This window comes from Dendropsophus ebraccatus, chromosome 12, assembly GCF_027789765.1.
Source record: "Dendropsophus ebraccatus isolate aDenEbr1 chromosome 12, aDenEbr1.pat, whole genome shotgun sequence".
NCBI lineage: Eukaryota > Metazoa > Chordata > Amphibia > Anura > Hylidae > Dendropsophus > Dendropsophus ebraccatus.
The window spans coordinates 38,579,282-38,595,728 of record NC_091465.1 but is presented as its reverse complement, the minus strand read 5'-3'; the positions used below and the strand labels follow the sequence as shown (position 1 = coordinate 38,595,728).

Genomic DNA, 16,447 nt, shown 5'->3' with positions numbered 1-16,447 from the left:
CATCATAACTCCACATGGTGCTGGAGTGGGGGAAGTAAGAGCATGTTATTTCTTTTATCCTCTCCATCCCCAGCACTTGTTAAAAAAATCGATTTGCCCGGGCTTCTCCTTTAAATGGGCACCATTACTTTGAAAAACTTTTCAGATGTCAAAAGTTTTAATCAGTTGTCACACATGTTCTAGTGATTTTTGACAAAAAAAAAAAAAGGAAAAATAAACACCCAGATAGAAAGGTCATATTGCTGCAAAACTCAGCATGCAGTTATGTCAGGCAAATATGGAAAGGATTACAGCTGTGGTTGCATAAAAAAACGAGGCGAGATTTAGTAACCAAAAAAGTGTTATTTTTTTGTGGAGAATAGACGTGAATAAATTTATTCGCAAATGGCTGTTTCGGAATTTTTTTTTTGCATCGGGACATTTTTGACCTGTTGCGCCAGGGGGGTGGAACGGGGGGGCGCTGATTCGGGGTCCGTTCAATTTATCATTTTTGTCACCGAAAAATGATAAGGAGACCTACGCCAGCTCTGAGTTGGCGTAGGTTTCCCTCCATGCGCACATGATTTATGTAGAGGCAGTGCGTCTCTACATAAATCAGTGTTGGTCAGTGCTGCAGGGACATATTTAAAGCGACTCTGTACCCACAATCTGACCCTCCCAAACCACTTGTACCTTCGGATAGCTGCTTTTAATCTAAGATCTGTCCTGGGGTCCGTTCCTCAGGTGATGCAGTTATTGTCCTAAAAAACAACTTTTAAACTTGCAGCCCCGTGCCCTACGACTGGGGCTCTAACTTTGCACAACCCCTGTGTCCCTCCTCCCCACCCTCTTCATCATTAGGAATGCCACTGAAACATTTTTTCCTGTCTGAACATTGCACAGGTGTCTTAACGATCCAGCCCATGTTCAGTATTCACACAGCTGATGAATAGGAGACAATCTGCCTGGAGCATTCCTAATGATGAGGAGGGCGGGGAGGAGGGACAGAGAGGTTGTGCCAGTATAATGCATATACAATCTAGGCCACGCCCGCTTGGCACGGGGCTGCCAGTTTAAAGTTGTTTTTTAGGACAATAACTGCATCACTGACTGAACGGACCCCAGGACAGATCTTGGTGTAAAAGCAGCTATCCGAAGGTACAAGCGGTTTGGGGGGGGGGGGTCAGATTGTAGGTACAGACAGGGCTGTATTTGCCACTAGGCACCCGTGGTCCGGTGCCTAGGGCGGCGCCCTGCAGGGGGCGGCACCCGCAGGACACATTTCTTTTATTTATTTAATTTTTTTTTTTTTTTTTTTTTTTTTTGCCGCCCCGCCGCTGACATCCGCGCCCGGGTGGTGCGGCGGGGGGGGTCTTGTGATCAGTCGGCCGGGGGATCAGTCGGGCGGCAGGTACAGAGGCAGGCTGGGAGGGAAGGTCCCCCTATGCAGGGCCGGCGTGAGCTTCCGGCATAGACTGTCACACAGGCCGGAAGCTCACAGTGCAGCCCCGCGATGCCCGAACTTCCCTGCTCAGCAGCGGCGTGATGACGTCACACGCTGGGACCTTCCTGGGACCTTCCTTCCCAGCCTGCCTTTGTCCCTGCCGGCCGGCTAATCCACCGCCCCCCCCCCCCCCCCCCCGCTGGTCCCTCTGCCCCCCTCCAGCTGATCCCTCTGCCATCCCCCCCCCCCCGCTGGTCCCTCTGCATCCCCCCCAGCTGGTCCCTCTGCCATCCCCCCCCCCCCACTGGTCCCTCTGCATCCCCCCCAGCTGGTCCCTCTGCCACCCCCCCCCCCCGCTGGTCCCTCTGCCCCCCCCCGGCTGCTCCCCTGCCACCCCAGCTGCCCTCCCATCTTCTCCCCCTGCTCCCCCTCCCCCTGTCGCCTCAGCTGCTCCCCCTGTTACCCAGCTTCTCCCCCTTTCCCTGCCACCCCTAGTTGCTCCCCCTCCCTGTCGCCCCAGCTGCTCCCCCTGTTACCCAGCTTCTCCGCCTTTCCCTGCCACCCCTAGCTGCTCCCCCTCCCCCTAGCTTCTCCCCCTGTTCCCCAGCTTCTCCCCTCCCTGTTAACCTGACTGCCCCCCCTGTCGCCCCAGCTGCTCCCCCTGTTCCCCAGCTTCTCCCCATTCCCCAGCTTCTCCCCCTGTCGCCCCAGCTTCTCTCCCTGTTCCCCAGCTTCTCCCCTCCCTGTTAACCCGACTGCCCCCCTGTCGCCCCAGCTGCTCCCCCTGTTCCCCAGCTTCTCCCCATTCCCCAGCTTCTCCCCCTGTCACCCCAGCTTCTCCCCCTGCCACCCCTAGCTGCTCCCCCTCCCCCTGTCGCCCCAGCTGCTCCCCCTGTTCCCCAGCTTCTCGCCCTCCCCCTGTCACCCCAGCTTATCCCCCTCCCCCTGCCACCCCATCTTCTCCCCCTGTCGCCCCAGCTTCTCCCCATTGCCCCAGCTTCCTTCATCGCCCCAGCTGCTCCCCCTGTTCCCCAGCTTCTCCTGCTCCCCCTGTCACTCCAGCTACTCCCCAGCTTCTCCCCCTCCCCCTATCACCCCAGCTGTTCCTCCTGCCATCCCCAGCTGCCTCCTTTCCCCAGTTACCCCCAGCTGCCTCCCTTCCCCAGTCACCCTGCTCTGCCCGCCTGCAGACCAGTTGTGGTCGGAGAAGTCTTCATGATGGCTGCGCCAGATGGAGAAGAAAGAAAAAAGTGAGCAACGGCAATCGGAGAAGACGTCACCTGTGAGTCATTAGTAACTGCACTGTAATCACTTCTATAGTGTGCAGAGCCTGTGTACCATTGGGGTCTAAATCGGTCAGTGTATGGTTTGCGGTAGTGTACTGACACAGCCCTGCGGTCACTACAGTACACTAGCACAAACTTTTAAACTAGAATGCAACTACAACAGCTGCAGGTACTAAAACTCCCAGCATATCCTGAGGGCTGCAGACTGTCAGTACATGCTGGGAGTTGTAGTGCCTGCAGCTGTTGTAGTTGGGCCCTAGGTGGCATATAAGAATACATAGATCTGTGGGGGCTCAGTGCAGGGAAGTGACCCCAGAACATCACTAATAGGGCATAGAACAACAACATCTCCCCCTATCCCCTATTAGTGATGTTCTGGGGTCACTTCCCTACACTGAGCCCCCACAGATCTATGTATTCTGATCTCCCACAAAGCATCCAGTGTATGATGCACCTAGGACCCAACTACAACAGCTGCAGGCACTACAACTCCCAGCATGTACTGAGTCTGCAGCCCTCGGGATATGCTGGGAGTTGTAGTGCCTGCAGCTGTTCTAGTTGGGTCCTAGGTGCATTATACGACATATAGGAATACATAGATCTGTGGGGGCTCAGTGCAGGGAAGTGACCCCAGAACATCACTAATAGGGGATAGGAGTAGATGTTGTTGTTCTATCCCCTATTAGTGATGTTCTGGGGTCACTTCCCTGCACTGAGCCCCCACAGATCTATGTATTCTGATCTTCCACCAAGCCTCCTAGGACCTAACAGCTGCATGCACTACAACTCCCAGCATGTACTGACAGTCTGCAGCCCTCAGGATATGCTAGGAGTTGTAGTACAGTGTAGACAGATGTATTGCTGGACCTTCAGGGCTGATGGTTGTCACCCACAGATTGCAGCCACCAGGAGACTCTGCACACAGTGATTTATTAAAGGGTTGTCCTCTCAGAGACTACAACTCCCAGCATACCCTGAGAGCTGTATAAATGGAGGGTGTTCTGAGATTTGTCACAGATACAGATAAATCCAGGAAAGGACGGGGTCAGCATGTCGCGTCTCACTGGTTCTATATTGGTGGGCCCCAGGTGCCCCAGTCCGACACTGGACAGAAGCTGTCCCCAAATTAAGTCCCCGCCCTCCTTCCTTCCTCCATCACGTCTGATGATGAGAAGAGCGGGCATCAAGCAAAAGGGCACCCCAGTACTACTGACAGTCGGGGGGTGCCGCTCAGTAGTACTGGGTGCTGGAGTGCCGGCCTGCCAGCTGTGCCAGGGTATACACCATGCATGTAACCTCGGCATGCAAAGTGCCTAGGGCAGCATGAACTCTAAATACAGGCCTGGGTACAGAGTCACTTTAAGCACAGCACAGAAAAAGCTGGACTATAAAAACACAGCACAGCCCTATAAAAAGTGCTCTCAGAGGCTACTTACGGGTAGTGTACCTCTTGGTATAAGAAGGGTGACTGCTAGACACTGGACTGAGAGAAGCAGAAGCCAGGGCTTGCTGGGAGTTGTAGTTTTACACCAGATCACAGGTCACAAAACACTGCCCTAATAGGACATAATATAGACAGGGTCTGTTCCACCCCTGCTAAGCATATATATAGGACTGCATCTTGGGATTTGTTAGACTAGCACTTGTTTTACATGTAAGCAAAGGGCTGCATGTAGAAATACAAAAAGTAGCATCCCTACATGCAGGAATCCATGTCTATTGTCTCCATACATAACATGCACACTGCTGTCTCCATCCAGCTGTCACCCACTCCGGGACACGTCATGCTACACAATCCTGACACACGCATGCGCACTAGGAAACGGTGGCGCCAGAAGTAAACATGGCGTCCGCCTGCTTCTCGGTGTTTACCCGTACGCGGAAGTGAGTTGTCTCGCCCTCACTAGCAATGGCGTCCAAGGGGGCTCGACAACGATGGAAAGGAACCGGTGGAGAGAGGGAGGAAAATAGCGGAAAACATAAAGAGGAGGGCCGGGGGACGGAGCACAGAGCTGAGTGAGGGCTGCTTCCTGTATAAACCGCATGTCTACTGTGGAGAGAGAGGAACTGCTGGCTGTAGTGTGTACGTGTGTACGATAGGGGGCGCCTCTCTGCATCCTGGTATATGGGCACTATGCCATAGTAATAGCAGTGCATGGCCCTGACAGCTGGGATAGGACCTGCATGGGGCAGGGATGGCTCCATGCCACTATGGCTGTACTCTCCATTGACATCAATGGCAGATGTGGTCATGTCAATTGGGCACATAATGAAAGAATGATGCCCATCTGCTGCGCGTGATGGGAGTTGTAGTTTTACTGCTATAAACTATGTTAGGATGAAGACCCCTGTAGCCTTAGTGCCCAGAAATCTCCAATTGGGCCTAATGTAATGTAATGTCTTAACTTAAAGAGCTACTCCAGCCATATATATATATATATATATATATATATATATATATATATATATATATGCCCCTGCATAGAAATTAAAGGGTTAGTTCACTAAAAATGTTTTCTTTTGAATCAACTTGTGCCAGCGATTTGTAATTTACTTCTATTAAAAACTCTCCAGTCTTCTAGTACTTATCAGCTGCTGGATGTCCTGCAGGAAGTGGTATATTCTCTTCACTTCTGACACAGTGCTCTCTGCTGCCACCCCTGTCAATGACAGGAACTGTCTAGAGTAGTAGCAAATCTCCATAGAAAAACCCTCCTGCTCTTCAGATTGGAAAGAGAACAGCACTTGCTGCAGGGCATACAGCAGGGCTTAGTACTGGAAAGCTTAAGATTTTTTAATAGCGGTAAAATACAAATCTCTGGCACTTTTTGTTACCAGTTGAGCGTAAAGAAATACTTTTTTGGTGAAATACCCCTTTAGGGTAGGTTCACACGTAATGGAATGGCAACAGATTTTATGCTGCGAGTTTGCAGCGAAATCTAATGCGATTCCTGTACTGTCAGTTTGAATAGGACTACATCATGGCATGGGTTTCCAAACTGTGGCCCTCTAGCTGTTGCAAAACCACAAATCCGCTGTGATTCCGTTATGTGTGAACCCAGCCTTAATAAAGATCCTATTCATACATAACCATGCTCCGTCTGGGTCTTCCTGCAGCACCTTTGGGTCCCCCGCTGACCCCCCTTTGCTTCATCATTGTGCTGTATGCCATTAATAAATCTGGCACATTTTAAATACCTGTTGTCTAGACACTTCACATAAAGTGGAACTGTCCAGAGCAGGAGAGGTTTTCTATGAGGATTAGATACGGCTCTGGACAGTTCCTGTCATGGACAGAGGTGGCAGCAGAGAGCACCATGTCAGACTAAAAACAGTACATCACTTCCTGCAAGACATACAGCAGCTGAAAAGTACTGGAAGACAAGTTGTTTTTTTTTTTGGAAGTAAATTACAAATCTATAAAACTTTCTAAAACCAGTTGATTTGAAAGAAAGAGATTTTTGCTGGAGTACCCAACATGCACACTTTAACCAAAACCTATTTTATAACGGTCACATGCCTCTTTGTGCTCTATTTTCTAGACCTACATGTAGCAAAGCTGGACAAGTGTGGGCACCTGAAGGAGCGACTGCATTTAAATGCCTGATATCTGCCCGATTCTGTGCCGCCCTGCTGAGCAACATCTCTGACTGTGATGAAGCCTTCAACTATTGGGAACCTGTGAGTTTTAGAGAAATGTAGTTACACTATTGGGTAGGGAAGGATCGGGCATGTTGGATTTCAAAAGCATGACTATTGTTCTTGGAGAGATAAGCGAATGCCAGAGCGGAAGCAGCTTACTCCCTCCTCACTCCATCAAATTCAGATACATGAATGTCTGTCATTCATGTATGTGGGAGGACTGAAAGAGCTGGTCACTATTGAAAGTGTATGGCTACGAGTGGGGTCACATGGCCTTTACTGTCATGTCTCACAGACTTATTCAAAGTTTTGACTGGTCGAGGTCTAGGTGTTCAGACCCCACAGTCACTAGGTAAAGCTTCAGTCCCCGGATTGCTGCTCACCCTGTCACAGGAGTTAGGAGCTCAACTCCTGCAGTGAGTCTGGTGGAACAGCAAGCCGTTCTATTGTAAATCTGTAGCGCTCGTCTCCTGCAACGAGCCACAGAAAACAAGGCCATCAGGCAAGACAATGCCCAATGCGGTCACCCAACTCATGCCACCACAGGATGATAAAACCTTTCCAGAATTATGAGGGGTCATCCAATTTCATGATCTCTTCAAGAATCCTCAGGACAGGCTACCTCCTGGCTCCCCCTTGCACCAGCTGCTTAAAGGGATGGGCCCATGTGAGCACTGCAGCCCCCATTATTTATTTCCGCTGGTTACAGTGGCAGCACAATCATTGGAAAAAAAAGGTGAATGCCGCTTTAGATTACGTTCACTCATTCGCAGTAAAATCCGCTGCAGTACGGATTACAATTAAAGTCTATGGCACTCCATTCTTGCAGTGGATTTTCATTCCGCTACTATAATATAGTGCCATAGGCTTGTAAGGGTTACCTATTTAGCGGCCGTGACGTTGGTAATAAATAGACCATGCTTACTGGTCTGCGCTTCCCTGACAGCCTGCTCAGCCAATCACTGGGTGTGGCGGAACAGTACAATGAGTGGCTGAGTGGGCTGTCGCTGAGCAGTGAAGCAAGCAGGAGTGCATCGGGGGAGTGTTGACAGGGAAGCATGGTCTCTTTATTATTTTCAACGTGACAGCAGCTAAATAGTCGACTTTTACACCAAATGAAAATCCACTGCGAGAATGGAGTGAAGACTATAATAGTAATTAGTATTGCAGAGAATTTTACTGCGAGAAACTCACACTGTGAGATTTTGCTGCAATATGGTGTGTCACAATGTACCCTTAAGATGTCAGGGTCACCATAAAAAACCTTTGACATGTCATAGAGACAAGTCAAAGTTTTGATCGATCCCGGTCTGAGTGTTCAGACCCGTACTGATCAGGAGAATGAGCCGCTAAGTGCGTCCCTCGCCTATCATGTGATTAGTTGGGATCATACTGTAAGTCGGTGGAGCCTACCTGATTATGCTGACGCAGATTGGGGAGTGGACACGCTGCAGCACTGTCATCTCCCGCTCGTTCTCCCAATTGGTATAGGTCTGAACACTCAAACCCGGACCTATCAAAACTTTTAACATATCTCTATGACATGTCAAAAGTTTTCTATGATGATAGTGAGACTTGAAGGTCTATTCTGTAATTCCTTTCACTACAATGTAATTACTGTCCAATATAATGGCAGCCTCTGTTACAATACCATTGCGACCAAAATACAGATAAAATGGTAGGTCGGAGCTACACCTTCTCTAGATGAGGAACTACTGGTGATCAGCTGATGACCAGCAGTTCCTGTGACTACTATTACTTCGGTTAGACTTTGTATTACATGGCCCCCTTTCAGAGAAAAAGGTCGTAGGCTGTATCCATGTTTTCCTGGATTCCCTAGGGCCCCATCCAACTTCTTCAGCCACTGGTAATAAAATGCCAAGTGATCCGACTTGAGCATGCTCATCTCTGAAAGGCACCAATGTAATCTGGTTGTGCTGTATCCTCCAGAACAGGAGCCACTGTTTACACTGGCTAAGGGAATTGTAGATCAGTGGTTATATGCTCATCCTATATAACTTACATTGATTGTTAAAAATGATGTTATATCACTTATTTTTAGACCCACTACCTCGTATATGGCAAAGGATTCCAGACCTGGGAGTATTCTCCGGCCTATGCGCTCCGCTCCTATGCCTACCTCTGGCTGCATGCTCTGCCTGCCTGGTTCCATGCTAACATCCTTCAGACAAACAAGGTAGGGCAGTATTAATGGCTTATTATTATTATTACTATTATTGAGGAATTGCTGCTTCCTTGTTTACTCCTCTCCCTTATCCCTCCGTGTGGTCTCCAATTTCTATTCGCTTACCATTTTAGTTGTTTGTGTAAAAGAAAAATAGTATTATTACAAAGTGCCTTTTGTTTTTGTTTATCTTCTAGGTCCTGGTCTTCTATTTCATACGATGCTTTCTGGCTTTCTGTAGCTGTGTGTGTGAACTTTACTTCTACAAGTAAGTGTCCCAGTTAGGACCCTGATTTTCTAAATGTAATTCTAGATTTTTTTGGCTATAAAACATGTTTAACATGTAACTATAATTTTACTAAACTTCATGTCATATTGACATGTCATAGTGTGTATCAGTGGGGGTCCAGGTACTGAGACCCCTGACGATCACTAGAACGAAGGGGCAGACATGCTTAGCTTAGAGCTACTATAACAAGCAGTCTACGGAATGAAATTGTAAGCCTGTTTTATATACCCGATGTCTTCCATTATAACCATAGACCACTTGTATTAACGGTTTAGAGCGGAGAAGAAAGAAGAAGCAGTAAAGCACACACTGCTGAGCACTTCTGCTCCTTCGTTTTAACGATTGTTGGGTATCTCAGCACTCGGACCCCCACCGATACAGACCAATACACCAATACAGTCGCTATGACATGTCAGAAGTTTGTTAAAATGATAGTTACACTTTAAATATATAGAAACAAAGTTGAGTGTTTCATGCAGGTCACAGTGCTCTGAAGAGACCTCAGATAGTCTTAATAATCTGCAGTCGGGAAAGGGGGGGGGGGGATATACTTTTTCCTGCTGCTGAAGAACCTCCTGAGCGCAATATGGAGCTTATTATAGTCTTTGCTTTGATGTGTATAGTTGAAATGTTTATTATGAATAAATCTTTTTATACATATCTTTTTTATATATATCTTTCATTTCTTTTAGGGCTGTATGCAAAAGATTTGGACTCCATGTTGGGCGGCTAATGTTGGCTTTTCTTGTCCTCAGCACAGGGATGTTTTGTTCGGCTGCTGGTAGGTGACTGTGATCTATAGGTACAGTACTGCGCATGTTAATTTCTTGGAGCTACAGTTGTAATACACATCATACAGGTGTTTAAAGAGAAGCAGTCACTAGTTTCTTGCCGCCTGAACCATAGCCGTCACAAAACACTGACAGACCTTCTTTTCACTTGATTCACTCTAAATGGCTCTACTCTCCTAATGTTGAGCAGGAATGGGACTCGCCTCTGTCACCCGACAGACCAAAGTTATAACTATGATTTCTCCGAAATGACACAGCTGATCAGAATGAAGTATGTATCGTTGTGAATAGGAAGGAGGTCAGTGTTTAATGCTGCCCATGGTTCGACAAGCATGAAAATAGTAACCTGTTCCCTTTAAGCTTGTAGCTTTTTGCACCTATTAGTTTCAGTACTACCTAGGGGCCCACATGACACCAAGAGGCAGGGGCAAAATTCAACTGAAGAAAAATATTAGAGGTTGTATAAAAGGGGTGAAAAAAAGCATGGATGTAACTTCCTGGGTCCTGCATCACTGCTGGTATTATGGAGCCCTGGTGCCTGCTGTGCAGTCACATTTGGGTTCAAGGTTGGGATGTCCCAGGCTCAGTGGCTGAGACAGGAAACTGCAGTAGCGGCTCACAAACTGCCCTATAGCCCCCAGGACACCCTGATCTAATGATCTGATGTTTGCCACAAGCTGCTCCAATGTCCCCCACTCTGCCACAAGCTGCCCCCATGTCCCCCACTCTGCCACAAGCTGCTCCCATGTCCCCTGCTCTGCCACAAGCTGCCCCCATGTCCCCCACTCTGCCACAAGCTTCTCCCATGTCCCCCACTCTGCCACAAGCTGCTCCCATGTCCCCCACTCTGCCACAAGCTGCCCCCATGTCCCCCCACTCTGCCACAAGCTTCTCCCATGTCCCCTACTCTGCCACAAGCTGCCCCCATGTCCCCTACTCTGCCACAAGCTGCCCCCATGTCCCCTACTCTGCCACAAGCTGCCCCCATGTCCCCCACTCTGCCACAAGCTGCTCCCATGTCCCCCACTCTGGCACAAGCTTCTCCCATGTCCCCCAATCTGCCACAAGCTGCCCCCATGTCCCCTACTCTGCCACAAGCTGCTCCCATGTCCCCTACTCTGCCACAAGCTGCCCCCATGTCCCCTACTCTGCCACAAGCTGCCCCCATGTCCCCTACTCTGCCACAAGCTGCCCCCATGTCCCCCACTCTGCCACAAGCTGCTCCCATGTCCCCCACTCTGGCACAAGCTTCTCCCATGTCCCCTACTCTGCCACAAGCTGCTCCCATGTCCCCCACTCTGCCACAAGCTGCCCCCATGTCCCCCACTCTGCCACAAGCTGCCCCATGTCCCCCACAAGCTGCCCCCATGTCCCCCACTCTGCCACAAGCTGCCCCCATGTCCCCCACTCTGCCACAAGCTGCCCCCATGTCCCCCACTCTGCCACAAGCTGCCCCATGTCCCCCACAAGCTGCCCCCATGTCCCCCACTCTGCCACAAGCTGCCCCCATGTCCCCCACTCTGCCACAAGCTGCCCGATGTCCCCCACTCTGCCACAAGCTGCCCCATGTCCCCCACTCTGCCACAAGCTGCCCCCATGTCCCCCACTCTGCCACAAGCTGCCCCATGTCCCCCACTCTGCCACAAGCTGCTCCCATGTCCCCCACTCTGCCACAAGCTGCCCCCATGTCCCCTACTCTGCCACAAGCTGCCCCCATGTCCCCTACTCTGCCACAAGCTGCTCCCATGTCCCCCACTGTGCCACAAGCTGCTCCCATGTCCCCCACTGTGCCACAAGCTGCTCCCATGTCCCCCACTGTGCCACAAGCTGGTCCCATGTCCCCCACTCTGCCACAAGCTGCCCCCATGTCCCTCGCTCTGCCACAAGCTGCTCCCATGTCCCCTGCTCTGCCACAAGCTGCCCCATGTCCCCTACTCTTCCACAAGCTGCCCCCATGTCCCACACTCTGCCACAAGCTTCTCCCATGTCCCCCACTCTGCCACAAGCTGCTCCCATATCCCCTACTCTGCCACAAGCTGCTCCCATATCCCCTACTCTGCCACAAGCTGCTCCCATATCCCCTACTCTGCCACAAGCTGCCGCCATGTCCCCCACTCTGCCACAAGCTTCTCCCATGTCCCCCACTCTGCCACAAGCTGCTCCCATATCCCCTACTCTGCCACAAGCTGCTCCCATATCCCCTACTCTGCCACAAGCTGCTCCCATATCCCCTACTCTGCCACAAGCTGCCCCCATGTCCCCTGCTCTTCCACAAGCTGCTCCCATGTACATTTTCTACCACAGACTGCCCCGTACCCCTCTTTCTACCATGATCTGCACCATGACCACCTCTCTGTTAGTCTGCCCAATGCCCCTGTCTCTGCCTCAAACTGCCCCAAAGCTTCCTTATCTTCCACAGACTGCTCCCATGCCCCCTGTATCTCAGACTTCCTTCACTCCTGACTCTCTCCTATAGACTGTTCCAATGCTTTCTGCCACAGACTAGTAACCCCTCTCTGACAGTTTGCCCCCACTCTTGTCACCGACTTCACCCCATGCCATCCTTTGTGTCATAGATTGTTCCCATAACAGGTATATCAGATAAGGAAAATTCTCCACTTGACATTGCATGATGGTACTCCAGGAGACTGATCACTTCTCCAATATAGTGCAGAAGGGTTTATACATGCCGAAAAATAACACATTTTAGGGGTACATTCCCCTTCAAAAGATTTAATACGAATTTACGAAAGGGATGTACCCCCTAAAATGCACTTCTGTAAGTAAACTCACTTGCACTATATTGAAGGGGTGGTTTATTCTCTGAGTGAGCGCTGAGCGGAGCTTTTCCCCTACCTAACAAAGTTGTCATACAACAGAACCTGCAGTGGATCACCTTACTAAGGTGTCTTGTTAAAGCTTCCTAGTCTTCTCCAGTATGCCTTTTGTGGGTGAAAAGCACACATTACTCACCCTAAGGGGAGATTCCAATCTAACAATGGGACCCCACTTTTGGGTTGGCCTTGGAAATTGTTCCCCTTTGAACAAGAGACTGCCTGCCTGCACTGCCCCCTTTCTACCACAGTGACCCCATGCCCCCTTATCTGTTATTGACTTGCCCCCATGCCCATCTCTTCACCACAGACTGCCTCTGTGCCCCTCTCTCCACCACAGACTACCACCGTGGCCCCCTCTCCACCACAGACTGCCCCTGTGGCCCTCTTTCCCCCACAGACTGCCTCCTTGGCCTTCTCTCCACTGCAGACTGCCTTAATGCCCCTTTTTCCACTGCAGACTGCCTTGATGCCCCTCTCTCCACTGCAGACTGCCTCTGTGTCCCTCCTTCCACCGCACACTGCCTCCATGGCCCTCTCTCGAACACAAACTACCTCCATAGCCCTCTCTCCACTTCAGACTGCCTCCATGGCCATCTCTCCTCTGCAGACTGCCTTCATGGCCATCTCTTCTCTGCAGACTGCCTCCTTGGCCCTCTCTCCACCGCAGACTGCCTCCTTGGCCCTCTACACTGCAGACTGCCTCCATGGTTCTCTCTCCGCAGTGGCCTGCCTCCGTACTCCTCTTAGTGTAAGGTACAGGAGGACAGAACAGCTCTGGGTATTTCAGCCTTTTCCTTCTGAGATGCCTACTTGTTTCTGCCTTATTACTGTAATAACTTTTTAACAAATGAAATAATTTTACCCCATTTATGACCATTATGCGCTGTTTCCAGAATTCCTTTTTGCTTGCGTATGATATCACTTGTATTCTGCATGTTCACTTTCTGATTGCTTTTGTGTCCAATATTATTCATCGTTCCTGACTTCATTTTCTTTGTTTCTTCCTGCAGCTTATCTCCCCAGCAGTTTCTGCATGTACACCACGCTGATAGCCATGACAGGCTGGTACATGGAAAAGGTGTCTGTGGCTGTGCTGGGTATTGCTGCTGGGGCTATCTGGGGCTGGCCTTTTAGTGTAGTACTCGGGTAAGAAGCACGGTTATATTTTTAGCATACATACACCCTTAATGCATAGATTACAACATTATGTATAGGTTCTCAGTTTTTATTCTTAATGAGACTCCTTTAATTCAGCCCAGGCTTTTAGTGTGTGTGTGTGTACTGCTGAAGCTTGCACATGTATATCCATATGGTCTGCACTTCTTGATGGAACAACTGCGTAAGTTCACTTTGAAGTCTACATCAAAGCCTGTATAAACACACAAAAGACTCACAGAGCTCAGCGGTGCATATATTAGCTGCAGCACTTGAACTGATGAATTAAACCATCCTGATTCTTTTTAAGGAACTGTAGAAGTCTCTAAATGTAATCCAACATTGAGTTTTCATTTATCATCTTATTTTCTTCCTTGCTGAGCAATGTATGACTTACCACTTTAAGTTCCAGACTAGTTTTTTTGCGAATGCCTATTCTACATTTCTGCCAGGATGGGTATTTCCATGAACAATGGTTTTTATAGTATACTGACTCTCATTTTCTTAATCAGTTCAGTGTTCAGAGTATGACCACAGTAAAGGTTTGTCTGTAGATACATCATGTAATGTGATTGTGTGGTGGTAGCAGGAATGCAGCAATTTTTGGAGAGACAAATTTTGGTGTGGATTTGTCACTGCATACTAGAGCAGGGAGACACATTTACTCACAGTTTCCTTGCCCCTGTACAGTAATGAGCGGCAATGTCTACAGCACTGTATGCATCGCTGCTCACTACTACTACTCACTAGGTCAGGTGCTCTCCCACCAGACTCAGCAGATGCATGAGCAGCAATGTCTGCAGCACTGTATGCATCGCTGCTCACTAGGCCAGGTGCTCTCCCACCAGACTCAGCAGATGCATGAGCAGCAATGTCTGCAGCACTGTATGCATCGCTGCTCACTAGGCCAGGTGCTCTCCCACCAGACTCAGCAGATGCATGAGCAGCTATGTCTGCAGCACTGTATGCATCGCTGTTCACTAGGCCAGGTGCTCTCCCACCAGACCATACTGTATACCATACTGTATGCATTGCCGCTCATCACTGTGCAGTACAGCACAATAAAAAGTTAAATGACATACGAGTCATGCCCACATGAGAAAAGAGATGGAGAAACTAGATGCAGTTTGCAAAATCAAATTTAAGGGCCTTTTACACGGGCTGATTATCGTGCAAAAAATCGTTAAATCTTTTGAATGGTGTAAATGCAACAACAAACTACGTTGTTGATGGCATCTTTTGAGCTGACCTTAAAATCATTGTTAATCGTTCTCAAATCTTTCAGTGTAAACACTCATCATTCACAGTATATATCAAGGAACTCAATTACGAATATTCACAGAATATATACTAAGGCAATTCCAATTGCATTGACGACCTTTCACAGTGATTTATCTTCTCCTCTAAATGGCTATCTTTAAAAAAAAAATTGTCAATTATTGTTCGCCAAACGAGCGATTGAGTGGTTTATCTGCGCGTGTAAAGGGACCCTTAGTACATCTTTTGTTATTATTATTTTTTTTTTTTAGCTCAAGCTCATGTTGAGACCTTCACTTTTCTCAGCTCATGCTAGTAATTATTGAAGGTCTCACCAACCAGACACTGACCAGAAAACATGTCCAAAGATTTTTTTCAATGACAGTGACACCTTATAGTTGTTCAGAGCACCTATTATAGATAATTTAATTTCCCGTTTGTCTTCAGGGTTCCCATCGCCTTTGATTTACTTTTTCTGAAACACAAGTGGAAGAGTTTTATCAACTGGTGTCTAGTGGCGCTAATATTATTGCTGGTAAGTTCATGCTACAAACTTGTATATTTATTCTCAGTTTTGCATATCATGCTTATAATAAACTCAGTCAGTCTATAGAAGAATGTGTACTATCTCTGTACAGTTCTGTCAGGCTTAACAGGGCTAGTGTATTTTGCCATCAGTTAATGCCCGGGCATCCACTGGCATGTCACCCTTACAATTTGTCAGATATTTGTATTTTCTTCTCAACGCATTTAAGGGGGTACTCTTTCTCTAAACTCCCCCTCCATACACATACATAAGTGCCTTAGACAAGCGTGCACACATTCGCAATAAGGAAAGTGGAGTAAGCCACTGCCAGACACCTCTATTGCTGTCTTATCTCCATTTAGATGACAAGGTCGGGCATGTTAAAATCTATTCGGCATCTTTCTTCGGTCTCCTGTCTGCTACTGGAGTTGGGGCGACCCCATACAATTTGAATGGCTGATGAGATTGTCTGACATCTATCAGTTATGTATGGCCACCTACAGACTCTTCTGTGTACTGACCTCTCATATATATGCAGAAATGCCTGATTTATATTGCATACCTGTATTGAAGTTGTGTTAGTTGGTGAATAATCTAGAAAATAACTTAGCACTTTGTATTTGCTCATTTGTTCATCAGTGGGTTTATGTGTGGTGATTTTTTTATGTGTAGTATTAATCAAGGACGCAGGACCATGCTGTAACCATACAGGGTAATTGTTTATACTTAAAAAAAACACTACTTTCTTTTTTTTTTTTTGTCACAGGTTCCCTTAGTGGCCATTGATAGTTATTATTATGGAAAGCTGGTACTAGCTCCTCTTAATATTGTCCTGTATAACGTCTTTACACCGCATGGTCCTGATTTGTACGGTACGTACCTAATACTTGTTTGTCTGTGTGTATTACAAGTAATATTGACCATGGGATAAACCAGCCAATGATTATCTATCTATCTATCTATCTATCTATCTATCTAGGTCTATATAGTGCATGTACACTGCTGGCACTATTACAATTACTTACTGTCTCCCTTGTTGTGACAGCACAGTAAAAC

General features: G+C 48.3%; 1 protein-coding gene across 3 annotated transcripts in view; it reads left to right on the top strand.

Moving 5' to 3' along the window:
* The first annotated feature begins 4,538 nt into the window (after window positions 1-4,538).
* Window positions 4,539-16,447, top strand: part of ALG9 (ALG9 alpha-1,2-mannosyltransferase) — an 85,306-nt gene continuing 73,397 nt past the window's right edge. Inside the window, exons 1-8 of one of the 3 annotated variants that reach the window (XM_069949057.1) lie at window positions 4,539-4,725; window positions 6,252-6,390; window positions 8,414-8,548; window positions 8,734-8,804; window positions 9,518-9,606; window positions 13,464-13,599; window positions 15,313-15,400; window positions 16,158-16,263. In XM_069949057.1, coding sequence (XP_069805158.1) covers window positions 4,619-4,725; window positions 6,252-6,390; window positions 8,414-8,548; window positions 8,734-8,804; window positions 9,518-9,606; window positions 13,464-13,599; window positions 15,313-15,400; window positions 16,158-16,263 — 871 coding nt within the window. In that variant the 5' untranslated portion in view covers window positions 4,539-4,618. The remainder of the gene's footprint in view (window positions 4,726-6,251; window positions 6,391-8,413; window positions 8,549-8,733; window positions 8,805-9,517; window positions 9,607-13,463; window positions 13,600-15,312; window positions 15,401-16,157; window positions 16,264-16,447) is intronic. The other 2 variants (XM_069949055.1, XM_069949056.1) reach the window with 2 other exon arrangements.